The 14,435-nt window shown below is 46.3% G+C and overlaps 1 protein-coding gene and 1 pseudogene across 1 annotated transcript in view; one reads left to right on the forward strand and one right to left on the reverse strand.

The window, feature by feature from the left end:
• Positions 1–1,254: 1,254 nt before the first annotated feature.
• On the reverse strand, positions 1,255–1,641 carry LOC101988860 (annotated as a pseudogene).
• A 2,553-nt stretch (positions 1,642–4,194) lies between these two features.
• The window catches only part of Smo (smoothened, frizzled class receptor), a 24,148-nt gene continuing 13,907 nt past the window's right edge, over positions 4,195–14,435 (forward strand). Inside the window, exon 1 of the mRNA XM_005365760.2 lies at positions 4,195–5,023. Within this exon, the coding sequence (XP_005365817.1) occupies positions 4,681–5,023 (343 nt within the window). The 5' untranslated portion in view covers positions 4,195–4,680. The remainder of the gene's footprint in view (positions 5,024–14,435) is intronic.

The raw sequence follows: 14,435 nt of genomic DNA on the forward strand, positions 1-14,435 counted from the left end.
TCTCTCTCTCTCTCTCTCTCTCTCTCTCTCTCTCTCTCTCTCTCTCACACACACACACACACACACACACAACACAACCTCTCTCTTTAGAGAAGAATACACTGGCTCAGAGAAACATCTTAAGCTCTTTTTTTGAAAAGAAAATTTATTATTTTATGTGTATGAATGTTTTGTTTGCATGTGTGCCTATGAACCACTTGTGTGCCTGGTGCCTGCAGAAGCCAGTAAAGGATGTCAGAAGCCCTGGAACTGGAGTTACACATGACGGTGAGCTGCCATGTGGTACCGGTAATTGTACCTTGGTCCTCTGGAAGAGAAGCTGGTGCACTTAACCGCTGAGCCATCTTTCTACCTTCTGCCCTAAAGCTGTTCTCAATTCCTTCTTTTAGCCGTGCCTACAATCTCAACCTTCAGGAGTTGAGGCAGGAGAAGTGCCAAGAGTTCAACGGCAACCAGGCTATACAGCAAGACTCTATTATAAACAAACAAAACTAAAACAACCCTCTTCTCTCTTTTTTCCTTTCCTTTTCTTCCTTCCTTCCTTCCATTTTATGTTTTTTTAAATATTTTTTGATGATTTATCTAACTTTATTTTTATATGCATTGGTGTGGAGGTGTCAGATTTCATGGAACTGCATTTTCAGACAGCTGTGAGCTGCCATGTGGGTGCTGGGAATTGAACCCAAGTTCTTGGAAGAGCAGTCAGTGCTCTTAACCACTGAGCCATCTCTCCAGCCCCCCCCCCTTTTATATTTTTTTTTTTAGAAGATGAGTCTCAGATCGTCCAGGCTCATCTCTAACTCATTATATAGCCAATGATGAGTTTGAACTTCTGGTTTTCCCACCTCCACTTCCCAAGAACTAACACCATAGGCGTGCGCCACCATGCTTAACCATGAATTTTCCTCATCCCTACCAAGAAATCCCAGACAAGGAATGGTAAAGCCTTCCTTCATAGCTTGAAGAGGGACCTTTGGGCATTTTTATGGTGTGTGTGTGTGTGTGTGTGTGTGCGCGCACATGCAAGTGTGTGTGTGAGAGAGAAAGACAGAGAGACAGAGAAACAGAGAGAGAGAGAGAGAGAGAGAGAGAGAGAGAGAGAGAGAGAGAGAGAGAGAGCTGTGATTGCAGAGGCTAAAAGAAGGCATTCAATCCGCTGGACCTGCTTATATTATAAAGCAGAGACAAGTGACTATTTCAGAGTATGTGGAGCCCCCCCCCCATGAACGCTTTTTATTTATGTGTTTTACATCTCTAGAAAAAGAATCCCAGGATTTTTCCTCCTGTGTTTTTGTCTCGTCACTTCATGGTCCATGGTACTAGCTGAGGTTGTCAGTACAATGAAGCCAAACTGACGGGATGGGAGCAGACTGTTCTACCAATTTTTCTAGGTCTCTGAGTTGCACGTCAAATCTCGGGCTGATCACTCCACACTTGTTCAACCTGCCTGTGAGGTTCACAATGGTTTTCCTCACTCTGTGGTCAGCAGCGATTTTAGATTCACCAACACAACCAGGCTCCATCACCACGGCGAGGAACTGAAGCTTTGGAGCAGGGCCTGATGGGGCCCTGGTGTCTGCCTCTTCTCTCAGCACTGTTGATGCTTCTGAGAACATCAGCCAGGATATTCACGGGCACCATGGTGACGGCACGAAAAGATTTTAATGTATAGAGCGCTGAATATTCCAGAAACAGCCTCCAGCCTTCAAAGCTCTCGTGACCCTGGGTATAGTCATGCATGCCTTTAAACCCAGCACCCAGGAGACGGAGGCAGGCAGATCTGAGGTCAAGGCCAACTTGGTCTAAGTAGCAAGTTCCAGGCCAGCTAAGGATACACAGTGAGAGCCAGCCTCAAAAAACAAAACTACCCCTGGTAACAATCAGCCAGAAAATAAGTAGAGGAAGTTCACAAAGTAGAGTGTCAGTGTGATTTAGGCTCCAAGGCAGTTTTCTGTACAGCACAGACGGAGACAGGTTATATCAGCTATTTCATTTTTATCACAGGGAAAAAGAAATCCTGAAGAAGATCATTATGTTTCAAATTATTTTTCCCGTGGAGATGTTATGCCCTAAGGACATAGTCTATTTTACTTTTTTCCATAAATTGCAAATGACTGCCCTCTGATGGTCTCTTGCCTCCAGCTCGTGTTATCGTCACATCACCTTATTAGTTATGAATGATTACTATCACTCCCCATAACATTTGCATTTTTATTGCTGATAAAAATAAATATTAATATCTCTGTCATGTGAGGTTTTTTTTTTCTTTAATCAATAAGCTTCCCTGTTTATCCTCAACGACATCCAGTTACCAGGACAACCATGCTCTCAGCTGTACATGGATTCCCAACATGTATTGCCTTTGTCTGTTTCTCTCTTTCTTTCTGGTCCCTCCTAGTCACACTTCAGTAATGTGGGTTCAAATCCCGCATCATCCAATTCTCACACTGATTTCTCTTTGCTATAAGTTCCCATGACACACTCAAATATACCTCATTTTAAGTAGCTAATCAAGTGATCAATATGTATATATTAAATGAGCTAAATGAATATACTATATGAGCTAAATGCTATGTGGATACAAAGAGTATAAGAAGATAAGGTCCCTGCACTGGAGGAGAAAACTTGGCTGCTTTGCCAGAACATTGTGGATGTATCCTGAGGACAAGCCCTGTCAGCGCAGTAAAATGAAAACCTGAAGCCACCACTTGAGTACCTCCTGGGATTTTAGGAAGCCCTGTGATGTCAATTTTAATTGTCATCTTGACACAATCTAGAATCCTGTGGGAAGAGGCTCTCCAGGAGGGATCTCTAGATGAAGCTGACTTGTTGATACGTCTGTGGAGAATCATCTCGCTTACACTAGCTGATATGGACAGGACTGCCCATGATAGGCAGCACCATTCCCTCGGCAGGGGATCCTGGGCTGTGTAAGTACGGAGAAGGTCATGATTACCAGGAAGCATGCGTGTATTCATTTCTCTCGGCTCTAGACTGTGGATGCCACCAGCTGCTTCGATTTCCTGCCTGAATTTCTCCACAGCGATGGACCTGAAACTGTGAGCCCAAAATAAGTCCTTTCTCCCTTAAAGTTACTTCTGTTAGGGCATTTATCACAGCAACAGGAGTAGAACGAAAACATAACCCCCCCCAGATTGAATTAAATACCTCCTATAGCTATGGGGATTGGGTACCAATTAAGGATGTATCTGAATTTTGGTAGCTAATTTGTTCTTAACAGGGTAACAGAAACTGTTTTTGCTAAGAGAGCTAGGCTGTGAACTATTTATTCTTCAGGAAACAAGAAAAGCAAAACTAGCAAGCCACAAGGAAAAGTTACTCAAGGTAATTGGTCTCTTAACTTCCCTTGCTTAAGGGAGCTGTGATTTAAAGGAGCTGTCTGAAATAATGAAGAAAGCAAGCGGAGCTGAGTGTGGAAGGGAACCGGAGAAACTTCATGGGGCAGGCAGATCAGCAGCGAGGACTCATCCAAGACCGACTGGCTCCTGTGGACAAAACCGAAGCGCACCAGGGACAGTAGTGGAAATCACAGTCCCGACAACACATTTGAGCGATAAGGGCTTGGTGTTGACATGTTCTCATGCCAGACATCTGTTCCCACAGGTAACAGCAGCTACTCTGGGTGACTCTGAGGTCATTTTCCCACATATATCTAGAACTGGAAGAATTTGAAGAAGTAGAAACCTTAAACTCGGTTCTTCTTCACCAGGATTCCTGGTTAAGTTTAAAGATCTAACCAAAAAGCAAGAAAGATTGGCGGGGTTTGGGAATTGGGTAGTGATGAGTGAAAACTCCTGCCTACTTTAGGCATCCCCCTGCTACCCTAAACAAGAAAAATACTCTTCTGAAAATCATCACGTCGAACAACCCTCGGACCAACTAAAGGTTCAGTCAAGTGTCTCATAGCAGCTATGGGACACGACTTGTACGCATCTTACCCCCGCATGGCGCCGGGTGGGATGAAGGTTCCCAAATCCCCCAACCTCAGCCCCAGCGGGCGCTTAGGCCGCCGAAGCTCGGGCTCCTCCTCCCCAGTTTTACTCTCCTCCTGCTCTTCCTCGCCCAGGCCCTCCCCTAGCCTTGGCGGAGGCGGGGGTGGGAAGTAGGGGGGCAGGGCTTGGCTCCGCGAGGCCCGTGCATTCCAGAGAGCACGGCCAGCTAGAGCAACAAAGGAGCCCGGTAGTCGGCCGGGAGAGCTCAGGGGGCTGCGGCGCGCTCGAGCGGAGGTGGCTGCTGGGCCGCGGGCTGGCGTGGGGGCGGAGCCGGGGACCGACTCCCGCACCCCCCGGCCCGTGCCTGGCCTTCTCCGAGGAGCTGGGAGTTGGTTTTAATGGTGGGAGAGGGAATGGGGCTGGAGATCGGAGCCCCAGGGGGCTCCCAGGGCTGAAGACAACTCCATTCGCCAGGCGAGTGAGTCCGGAGTCTGTGCATCCTGGCCCGGGCCTGCGCTGCCCAACATGGGGCCCGGGTTCCAAAGTTTGCAAAGTTGGGAGAAGAGGGACACGGACGCGCGCTGCGCCTGGCGAAAACTGGCCCCAGACTCACGGGGCGCACCGGTCGCCTAAGTAGCCTCCGCGGCCCCCGGGGTCGTGTGTTTAGCCAAGGGACTCCGGGGAGCGCGGGGGCGCCTCGGCTTCTGCTGAGTTGGCGGGTTTGGCCATGGCCGCTGCCCGCCCCGCGCGTGGGCCCGAGCTGGCGTCCCCGAGGCTGCTGCAGTTGCTGCTGGTGGTACTGCTGGGGGGCCCGGGTCGGGGGGCGGCCTTGAGCGGGAACGCGACCGGGCCTGGGCCTCGCAGCTCCGGCGGGAACGGGAGGAGGAACGCGCCGGTGACCAGCCCTCCGCCGCCGTTGCTGAGCCACTGTGGCCGGGCCGCCCACTGCGAACCTCTGCGCTACAACGTGTGCCTGGGCTCGGCGCTGCCCTACGGAGCCACCACCACGCTGCTGGCTGGGGACTCGGAGTCACAGGAGGAAGCGCACGGCAAGCTCGTGCTCTGGTCGGGTAAGCGCGCGGGAACCGGGACTGCGACGCAGAGGTGATGGGACGGGACAGTGATGGAAAGAAAAGGCTCAGGCCTGAACTGTTTGTTGAGCAGGCGCGGCTTATACCCGGGAGAGCCGGAGAAACGAGTCTGGAACTTTGGGGGCAGGTCTTGTGCGGAAAGGGGAACCTCCGTGATGGAGTTGGGTTGGGAGCAAAGGACCGGGGAAGCCGGCCGCTTACAAAGAGCCTGAGCAACGATGGGGTTGGGGGAACGTGGGGCCGGTGAGGAGGGAGCTCTCAGCCACAGTAAAGGGAGAGGAGATATTTTTCTTGAAGCAAGGTCCGCAGGGATTCTGGGCAGTGTTCAGACCTTGAGGAAATCCGAGTTGGAGATGAGAAAAGGCAAGGATGACGGGGGAAGACGTCTAAGAATTTGAAGGGAAGGGGTGAGAAAATACTTGTGAAATTTGTGAAGGAAAAGATGCTTCCTTGTAATAGCTAAAAGCCAATCGAGCCGTCTAGTAATCTGAATTTAGATCAGTTTAGGAAACCTGTGATTTTTGTCTTGCTTTTACTTGTTTCAACGTCCTTATCTGAGAAATGGAAACTCTGACCCACCCGGGTTAAGAAGGAAGGAGACAGTTTTAGCAATTGTTTGTGGCTCTTTGGAAATGTGGAGCCTCAGGCCAGTGAGTGCTATGGAAGAACACGAAGTCCAGGGTGTTGAGAGCCCGTGGACACCGTCCAGGGTAGCTGGAAGTCTCACAGTCCTTTACTTGGGGTAGGGTTGTGGCAGAGCCTGAAAATGCAGCTGCTCCCAAAGGCCATCCTAGATTATTTTGAATGGTTTGTCTACCTACCTGTCACTATTTTGGACTGGGAGCCGGTAGGATGCTGGGGAGATAACTAGCCTCGTCACCTTCTCACGCCCCTCACTCCCTCCCAAACCCCCAACCCCAGTGTGATGTAAAAGCTGCCCTTGACGGGATAGAAAAGAAAATCCCGAGCCAGGAGCAAACCAGAGAGCCTGACCGACTGGCCTGCAGTACCCCTAGCCATACTCCTCCCCACCCCAAGGCTGGTAGGATCCTGGGGCTGGGGGGTGGGGTAGTGTTAGGAGTAGGTAGACTGTCATTGTCCGCTTGACCACTAGAGTTCTCAGCTGAAGATGCATGCTGCCTGAGGCTGTAAGGCTTGATGCTGATGCTGGAGGAGGAACTTAGAGGGTGGCTGATGCCCAGGACACTGTATCCTACACGGAGATGACATTCTAAAGCAGCAATTCTCAATCTGTGGGTCTCGACCCCTCTAAGGGGCGAGCAACCCTTTCACAGGGGTCACCTAAGACCATTTACATTACAGTCATGAAGTAGCAACGAAATTATTTTCTGGTTGGGGTCTCCACAACACGAGGAACTGTATTAAAGGGGCACAGCATTAGGAAGGTTGAGAACTGTAGAATCTGAGGCAGATGCTATATGTAATCAAGAGTAGCTTTGAAAAAAATCCATAAATTACTATAATGTAAGGTCTGTGTGATTTCACACATACACACTTATGATAATATGTTTGCATAAATGTAGCATAGAAGATATAAGAATGGATAGACAGAGGGAATATAATTGTAGTCTTTGAAGTTATATACATGCAGTGTGTGTGCAGAAGACCTGACAGAATGAAAAAAGGACATGAAAGAAAGGTAAGAACCAGCAGGATGGAGCCGGGCGGTGGTGGCGCACGCCTGTAATCCCAGCACTCGGGAGGCAGAGGCAGGCGGATCTCTGTGAGTTCGAGGCCAGCCTGGTCTACCAATGGAGTTCCAGGACAGGCTCCAAAGCTACAGAGAAACCCTGTCTCGAAAAACCAAAAAAAAAAAAAAACCAAAAAAACAAAGAACCAGCAGGATGGCTCAGGTAGAGGTGCTTGCTGTGCAATCCCCATGACCCGAGTTTGATCCCAAGATCCCAAGCTAAGAGAAAACTAGGTTGTGAAAGTCATCTGACTTTTACCATGGCACCTGTGTTCCTGCTGTCTTCTCTCTCTCTCTCCCTCCCTCCCTCTCCCTCCCTCCCTCTCTCTCTTCCTTCCTCCCCTCACACACACAATAATAAACAACAAAAAAATTTTTTAAAAGATCTATCAGGGCATGGTGGCTCACACCTTTAATCCCACCACTTGAGAGGCAGGCAGGTCTCCTTGAGTTCGAGGCCCGCCTGGTCTTCATAGTGAGTTCCAGACAGCCAGAGCTACATGTGAGACTCTGTCTCAGAAAAACAAAAGACAAAACAGCCCTCCCAAGAGGAAGAAAGAAAGAAAGGATTCAACAAGGTATCTCTGAGCACCATCTGAAACAAGACTTGAGTTTGGGAGGCAGCCATATAAAAATGCAGATCTAGGACTGGAGGGATGGCTCAGCTGTTAAAGGCTAGGCTCACAACCAAAACTGCAGATCTCTCAGCACTAGATACTCATCAAGTGAAAGGATACACGTGTGTGTGTGTGTGTGTGTGTGTGTGTGTGTGTGTGTAAAATAGTTTGTTTGTCTATATATAATATTAATTTATTTGTGGGGCCTATGATTGAATTCTCTCAAGTGACATGTGAAAGTTGCCCTCTAAAGTTGTCATCAGATCAAGGAAGAAATGAGTGCACCTTATCCCGCCCCACATTGCGAGAGAGCAGCTGCCGAGCTGGCAGGAGTGTGCATGAGTTAGAGCCGACTGCTGGTTGTTCAGATTCCAGGCTCACTAGCTGTCCAATCGGGGTTGGGCAGAGGTACGAGCTCTCAGCCCAGTGCTTCTGGGTCACACTGATCTCTTTCCCACTGTTGTCCATTGTTTGCAGATTAGATCTCTTCTCTGTGTGTGGACCAGAAGGGGGTGCTGGCACAGGCTGGCCCCGTAGATGGATGGGGAGAAAGTGAGTCATGTGTGAGAATCACAGGTATGTTTGAGCAGGAACTAGTGTTTGTCCTGTCTGGAATTAGAGGTCTGATGAGTGTTAGGCATGGTCTGACTTTGGCAGGTGATTTTGTGGGTGGTAAAGATACTCTAGCTTGTGCTCATCATAAACTTGAGGATGGTTTTCAGAGCCTCATTCAGTCTGCAGTGAGTACTCCCCATCCTGGGACAGGGGCTAAGTATATCAAGATGGAGATTATAGAAGTGAGCTCTCTGATTTCAGAAGAGAAAGGACGATTAAACAGGTGTTAGCACTACCGGTGAAAAGTATTGAGGGTGCTCAAGGAACACAGAGCTTTGGGAAGCCAGAGAAGGTACCCAGAGAAACTGACATCTAATCAGTGACCTGAGAAATAGGCAGGGAGGGTTGGGACAAGGGATGGAAAGAGTACAGACTGTTAGAGGAAGAGAGCACGGTACTTAGAAAGAAATATAATAGAGGCATAGAACTGGACCAAAGCACATTAGATGCAGAACCGTATGAGATTAACGGGACTAGAAAGCTGAAGCTTCTTACCTCTTAGTAAATTGAGATGTTATCTATTAAAAGATGGCAAGGGGCCTCTGATAAAGAAGGTTTTTAAGCAAAGGAAAAATGGAATCTAATTGCATTTTTGAGGGATTTTGAAGGATGATTTTTGGGCTGGATGTGGTGATGCATGATAGTAACTCCAGGTCTTGGGAGGCTGAGACAGGAGGATTATTGTGAATGCTAGGTCAGCTGTGTAGATGTGAGTACCAGGCCAGCTAAAGCTCAAGACCCTGTCTCCAAAAACAACTACAAACAAACATACTAGGAACGACTGGAGCAATTGCTCGGTGGTTAAGAGCACTTGCTGATGTTGCGGAGAACACAGGTTCGATTCCCACCACCCACACATCTGGTATCTCACTACAGCCTGTAACATCAGTTCCAGGAGATCCAATGTTCTCTTCTGACCTCAGTGCATCTGCAGTGTGCATACACATACTCAGGTGCACATGCATACCCTCAAGTGCACACATATGCATCTGAGGGGCAGGGGCTGTTGTAGAAACAGCTGCCTGAGAGAAGAGAAAACCCGGATCCTGGTTACTTGTTGGGGACATGGATGAAATAGTCCAGGCGGGAGATGATGGTGATCGGGATGGGGGTAATAGACAGAAGATTGGGCAGATTTAGAGTGTCGGAGGTAGATTTGCTAATGAATGGATACCAGACTTGACTGAGCAGGGGCAAGCATGAGATGCTGTGGGTGATGGTCCCATTACTTTCACCTGGTAGCAGAGGAAGGTTGAGGGAGAAAGTGCGGCTTTGGCTTTGGCTTTGGTTTTGTGTGTTAGACTTCTCAGTGGTTATCCTACATGGAGATTCCTAACAGATCTGGAAAGGAGGAGTTGCCACAGAGAACAGGCCACTAAATGCTTCCTTCATCCGGATCGCCAAATCTGCAAATGGTGAAGTTTATAACTAGGTCATTCTGAATCCTGGGTGTGTATAGAACTCAGGCCTCTTCTATGTTTTTCATCTCTCCAAACCTGGGTTTCCTTACTCACTTAGTGTTTCTCCCCATTACAGCTGGAAATGTGTCCTTCCATGCATTCCAAGCTGACCAGACAAACATACTGTCCAGGCCATGGTCCACCTTGGGCCAAATCTGGTTTAGTAAGTGGGACAAGAAAGCGAGGAGAAGCCTGCAGGTGGTGAGGGGATAGGTCCCTGAGAGCCAGCACGTAGCCTCCCCTACCACTGTGTGCTTTGTCTGTGTCTACATGGGTGTGTGGCTCTGCCAGGGTCCTGCTAGCAGGCAAAAGACCGAGAAACCGGGAGGAATGTCTCGCTGGTCTCTCAGACCTCAAGTTGGGATGTTGTTGGTGTTGGTGGGTAATTGGCAAGGACAGCTTCGGAAGAATTTCCTTCTGGCTGTTTCCAAAAACAGACTGATCATCAGGGCAATTAAAAACTGTGTGTGTATGGTGTGGTGTGGTGTGGTGTGGCGTGTGTGTGTGTCCCAGAACTTCGGAAGCTAAGGCAGAAGTATAGTTATAAGTTTGAAGTCGGCTTGGGCTCTACATAGCAAGTCTCTATCAAGAAAGATCACATTTCTGCAGATGTTTGCTGACCATTTGAATTTCTGCTGTGAAGTATCTGTGGAAATTCCTCATCTGCCTGCCATTTTTATTAGGTTGGTGGGAATTCTTCACATATGCTGGATATGAACCCTTTGTTGGTTGCGAGGGTTAAAAATGTCTTCATAGCTTACTTTCACGTTCTTCTCTTTGTGTGAATATTTGAATGTTAATGTAGTCATTTATCGAACATTTATGATTTGTGCTTTTTTGTGTCTTATTTAGGAAAAAAAAATCCCTTTCTCGTCCCAAATCATGAATTTACTCTTATGAGGAAACTTCATAGATTTCTCAGTCACTTTAGGCATATAATTCACCTGCAGGGTTTTTGGTTTTGTTTGTTTGTTTGTTAGAGCTCTAGTTTCAAGCCAGGTGGTGGTGGTGGCGCACACCTTTAATCCCAGCACTTGGGAGGCAGAGGCAGAGGTGAGTTTTAGGACAGCCTGGTCTGTAAAGCTAGTTCCGGGACAGCCAGGGCTACACATAGAAACCCTGTCTTGAAATTAATTAATTAATTAAAAAATAAATAGAGTTCTAGTTTCACATATATTGCCTCGATCAACGTCATTTGTTAAAATCAATTTCTGTTGTCTACCACTCTGCCATAAATCAAAAATAAGTGTGTATGTTTGGGGGATCTTTGTTTTGTCCATGTCACATTGTCTTAGTTACTATGTCTTTGTAGCATGGTCTTCACCTTTTCTGACAGCTGGTAAACCCACACACTCTCAACACAGTATTTTTAAATCTATAAGTAAAACATATGGGATTTAAAACAATGTGTAGGATCATCTATCTAGAATATACTGAGAACTTAAAAATCAAATGAAAATAAACAAGCTGGTTTAAAAAGGAGGCAATAGGTCTAAAGAGACATTCCTTAAAAGAAGAAATGGTCGCCAGGCGGTGGTGGCGCACACCTTTAATCCCAGCACTTGGGAGGCAGAGGCAGGCGGATCTTTGTGAGTTTAAGGCCAACTGGTCTACAAGAGCTAGTTCCAGGACAGGCACCAAAGCTACAAAGAAACCCTGTCTCAAAATACAAAAAAAAAAAAAAAAAATGGTCACCAGGGAAATGCCACTCAAAACCACAGTGAAATGTCACTTCATCCCTGTAAGAATGGCTGATATAAAAAATAGACATTATATGAACTTCAAATCTCATTTCATTTTATACACAATATAGCTATAAACAATACAAAAAAATTTTTTAAAAGCCGACAAGGTGCTAGTGAAAATGTGAGAAAGAAAAAGGAAGCCTGTGTGTAGGTAAATTACCACAGAGGTAAAATACTGAAAGTATGCCCTTGTAGAAATCACTGCGGAGGTTCCTCTAAAAGATTAATATAGAACTATTTAATAATTATTCCTTGACCAGATAGATATCCCTCTACTAGGTACATGCCTAGGGAGAGTGGAATCAGTGGGCAGAAGGGACAGCTTCATGCCCCTGCTCACTGCAGCTTTATTCACACAGCTAAGAAAAGAAACCCAAAGCATCCATCATCTGATGAATGGAAAAGGAAACGTGCCTGCATGGTGGCGCACGCTTTTAATCCCATCACTCGAGATGCAGAGGCAGGCGGAGCTCCGAGAGTTCAGGACCAGCTGGGGCTTCATAGTGACACCCCATCTCAAAAACAAAACCAACCACAATGTAGGTACAGAATGAAATGTTCTTCAGTCCTGTGGAGATCCTGACATGTGAAAACACGGAGGGGATTAGAGCTCACAGAAAGACGAGTACTGTGTGATCTCATTCCTGGGTGGAATATAAAAGTGGGTTGGGTTGACTAGACAAGAGTGGAATGGTGGTTGCCAGAGTTTGGAGTCTGCAGGAGGGATGGGGACAGGTGGAATCATGGGTGTTAAATTAGTTAGAAAACAAACTCTGCTATGTAAATGGAGACTTTTCTGTCCCGCCTGGTCCTGCAGCCACTTTAAAAATAATCACTCAGAGGCTTAATATTAATTACAAACTACTTGGCCTATTAGCTCAGGCTTATTACTAACTAGCTCTTACAACTTAATTAACCCATTTCTATTCATCTGTATTTTGCCACATGGCTTTGCGGTGTTACCTGTTCTCTAGTACATCTTTTTGCCCCATGGGTTCACTGGCATCTGTCCTGACTCCACCCATCTTCTCCTTGTAACTCTCCTTAGATTTCCTGCCTGGCTCTATCCTGACTTGCTATAGGCCAAAATAGCTTCTTTATTAACCAATGGCAATAGGACATATTCACAGCATACAGAGGGGTTATCCCACAGTACTGCTGACTCTAGAGAACAGTTATCTGCTGTGTATTAAAAAGAGATAAATAAATAAAGCCAGAAGAAAGGATTTTCAAAGTTTTCACCATAAAGAAATAACAAAGGTTTCAGGAAACAAATATGCTTAACCAGATTTAAACATTATCCAGTATTTGCATGTCTTGAAAGTTATGTGGTATCTGGTTAATTATGCACAACATTTGTGGGTTTTGTATACCAGTTAAGATTTTTTCTTTTTTTTGGTTTTTCGAGACAGGGTTTCTCTGTGGCTTTGGAGCCTGTCCTGGAACTAGCTCTTGTAGACCAGGCTGGTCTCGAACTCACAGAGATCCGCCTGCCTCTGCCTCCCAAGTGCTGGGATTAAAGGCATGCCCCACCACTGCCCAGCTATGAATAAGTCTTTTAAAAGTGTTTTTTAATTGTTTTTTTGTTTGTTTGTTTGTTTAAATTATGGAATGGGGCCTTGTAGGGTGGCTAAGTGGGTGAAGGTGCTTGCTGCTAAGCTTGGGGAGCAGAGTTCAATTCCTGAGATTCACATGGTAGAAAAACTGCTTCTTACAAGCTATCCCTTGACCTCCACATACATGCTGTGACATGGTGTTCCCACACCTCTACACACAGGCAACCGGACCCACACCAATAATAAAATAAATTCACAAAACTAGTAAAGCATGTAGGAGCAGACAGAGGACACAGTACATCGCAGTACAGGACTGGAGGAGGAACTCAGGGGACGAGTGCTCCACAGGTAGGCCCCACGTCCAATTGTAGCACCAGAAAGTAAAAAGAAACGTAATAGTTACATGTAAAGACGCAAGTTTGTGAGCGAATGCCTGTGTACTTTATTACCACAGTAAATGAGACCTGGTGCAGGTGGAGCGGCCTCTCTGCCGTCCAAGTGGTGACAGACATGGATGGTATTTTAGGTCCCTGCAACAGCTGGTTCTGCTGGGAGACTGCTAACCCTACAAGGGTCTTTGGTGAGCCATCTACCAAGAATCTCTACTTTATGGTAGTCTATCTCAGCATCGAATGGAGAGTTTGGGCTATGGAGTGGCATATGTGTGTGTGTTTGTGCCTGTGTGTGTGTATGTCTGTGTGTGGCGTATTTGAGGCAAGGTTTCATGTAACCTAGGTTGGTTTGGAACTCACTTTCATGTAGTCTGGAATTCACTATGTAACCCAAGCTTGCTTTGCTCTCTTAGCAATCCTCCTATCTCAGCCTTTTGAGTCTGGATTACTGGTATAAGCCGCCACATTTAATTGCTGCAAAGATACTCACACATATCTTTCAAAAATCCACTTTTTATTAATTTTTAAATATTTAGTGTGTGTGTGTGTGTGTGTGTGTGTGTGTGTGTGTGTGTACTCTGTACCTAATGACCTGAATTTGATCCTAGACCCCACGTGGTGGGAAAAGACAACTGACCCCCCGAAATTGTCTTCTAATCTCTACAAGTGCACTGTGGAATGAACATAATAAGCAATAAAAGTTTGGATCAAACTGTAGAAAATGTTATTTTAGAATTCTGTCAGTAGTTGGGCATATTAACACAGACAGCCCCATAATCTGAACACTTGGGAGGCTGAGGCAGATGGATTTCCATGAGTTCAAAGCCACTCTGGTGTACAAAGTGAGTTCCAAGTGAACCAGGAGACCCTGTCTCAATAAGAAGAAATGTCAAAACTCCATTAATATAAGAACATACATATGTTGTTATTATTATTATTAATTATTATAGCACTGTGTTCTTATCTTTCTTTTTGTTTCATATTTTATTAAAATAAAACGAAACCAGGAGTGTAGTTTTTCTAATTTTCGTAATTCCAGTTTTTCTAGAGAATAAAATGAGAGGATCCTGAGTTCAGTGCCAGCCTGGGGAGACATAGTGAAACTCCTACCTCTAAATAAATAAATGAATGAATAAAATAATAAATAAATAATAAGGCTGGTGTGGTAGCCTTGGAGTAAAGGTGCTTGCTGCCAAGTCTGATGAATTCCATCCCCAGGACCCACAAAGAGGACCGACCCTTGCAAGTTTTCCCCTGACCACACTTGAGAGTGCTCTCTCTCTCTCTCTCTCTCT

Source organism: Microtus ochrogaster, unplaced genomic scaffold (assembly GCF_000317375.1).
Source record: "Microtus ochrogaster isolate Prairie Vole_2 unplaced genomic scaffold, MicOch1.0 UNK4, whole genome shotgun sequence".
Lineage (NCBI taxonomy): Eukaryota > Metazoa > Chordata > Mammalia > Rodentia > Cricetidae > Microtus > Microtus ochrogaster.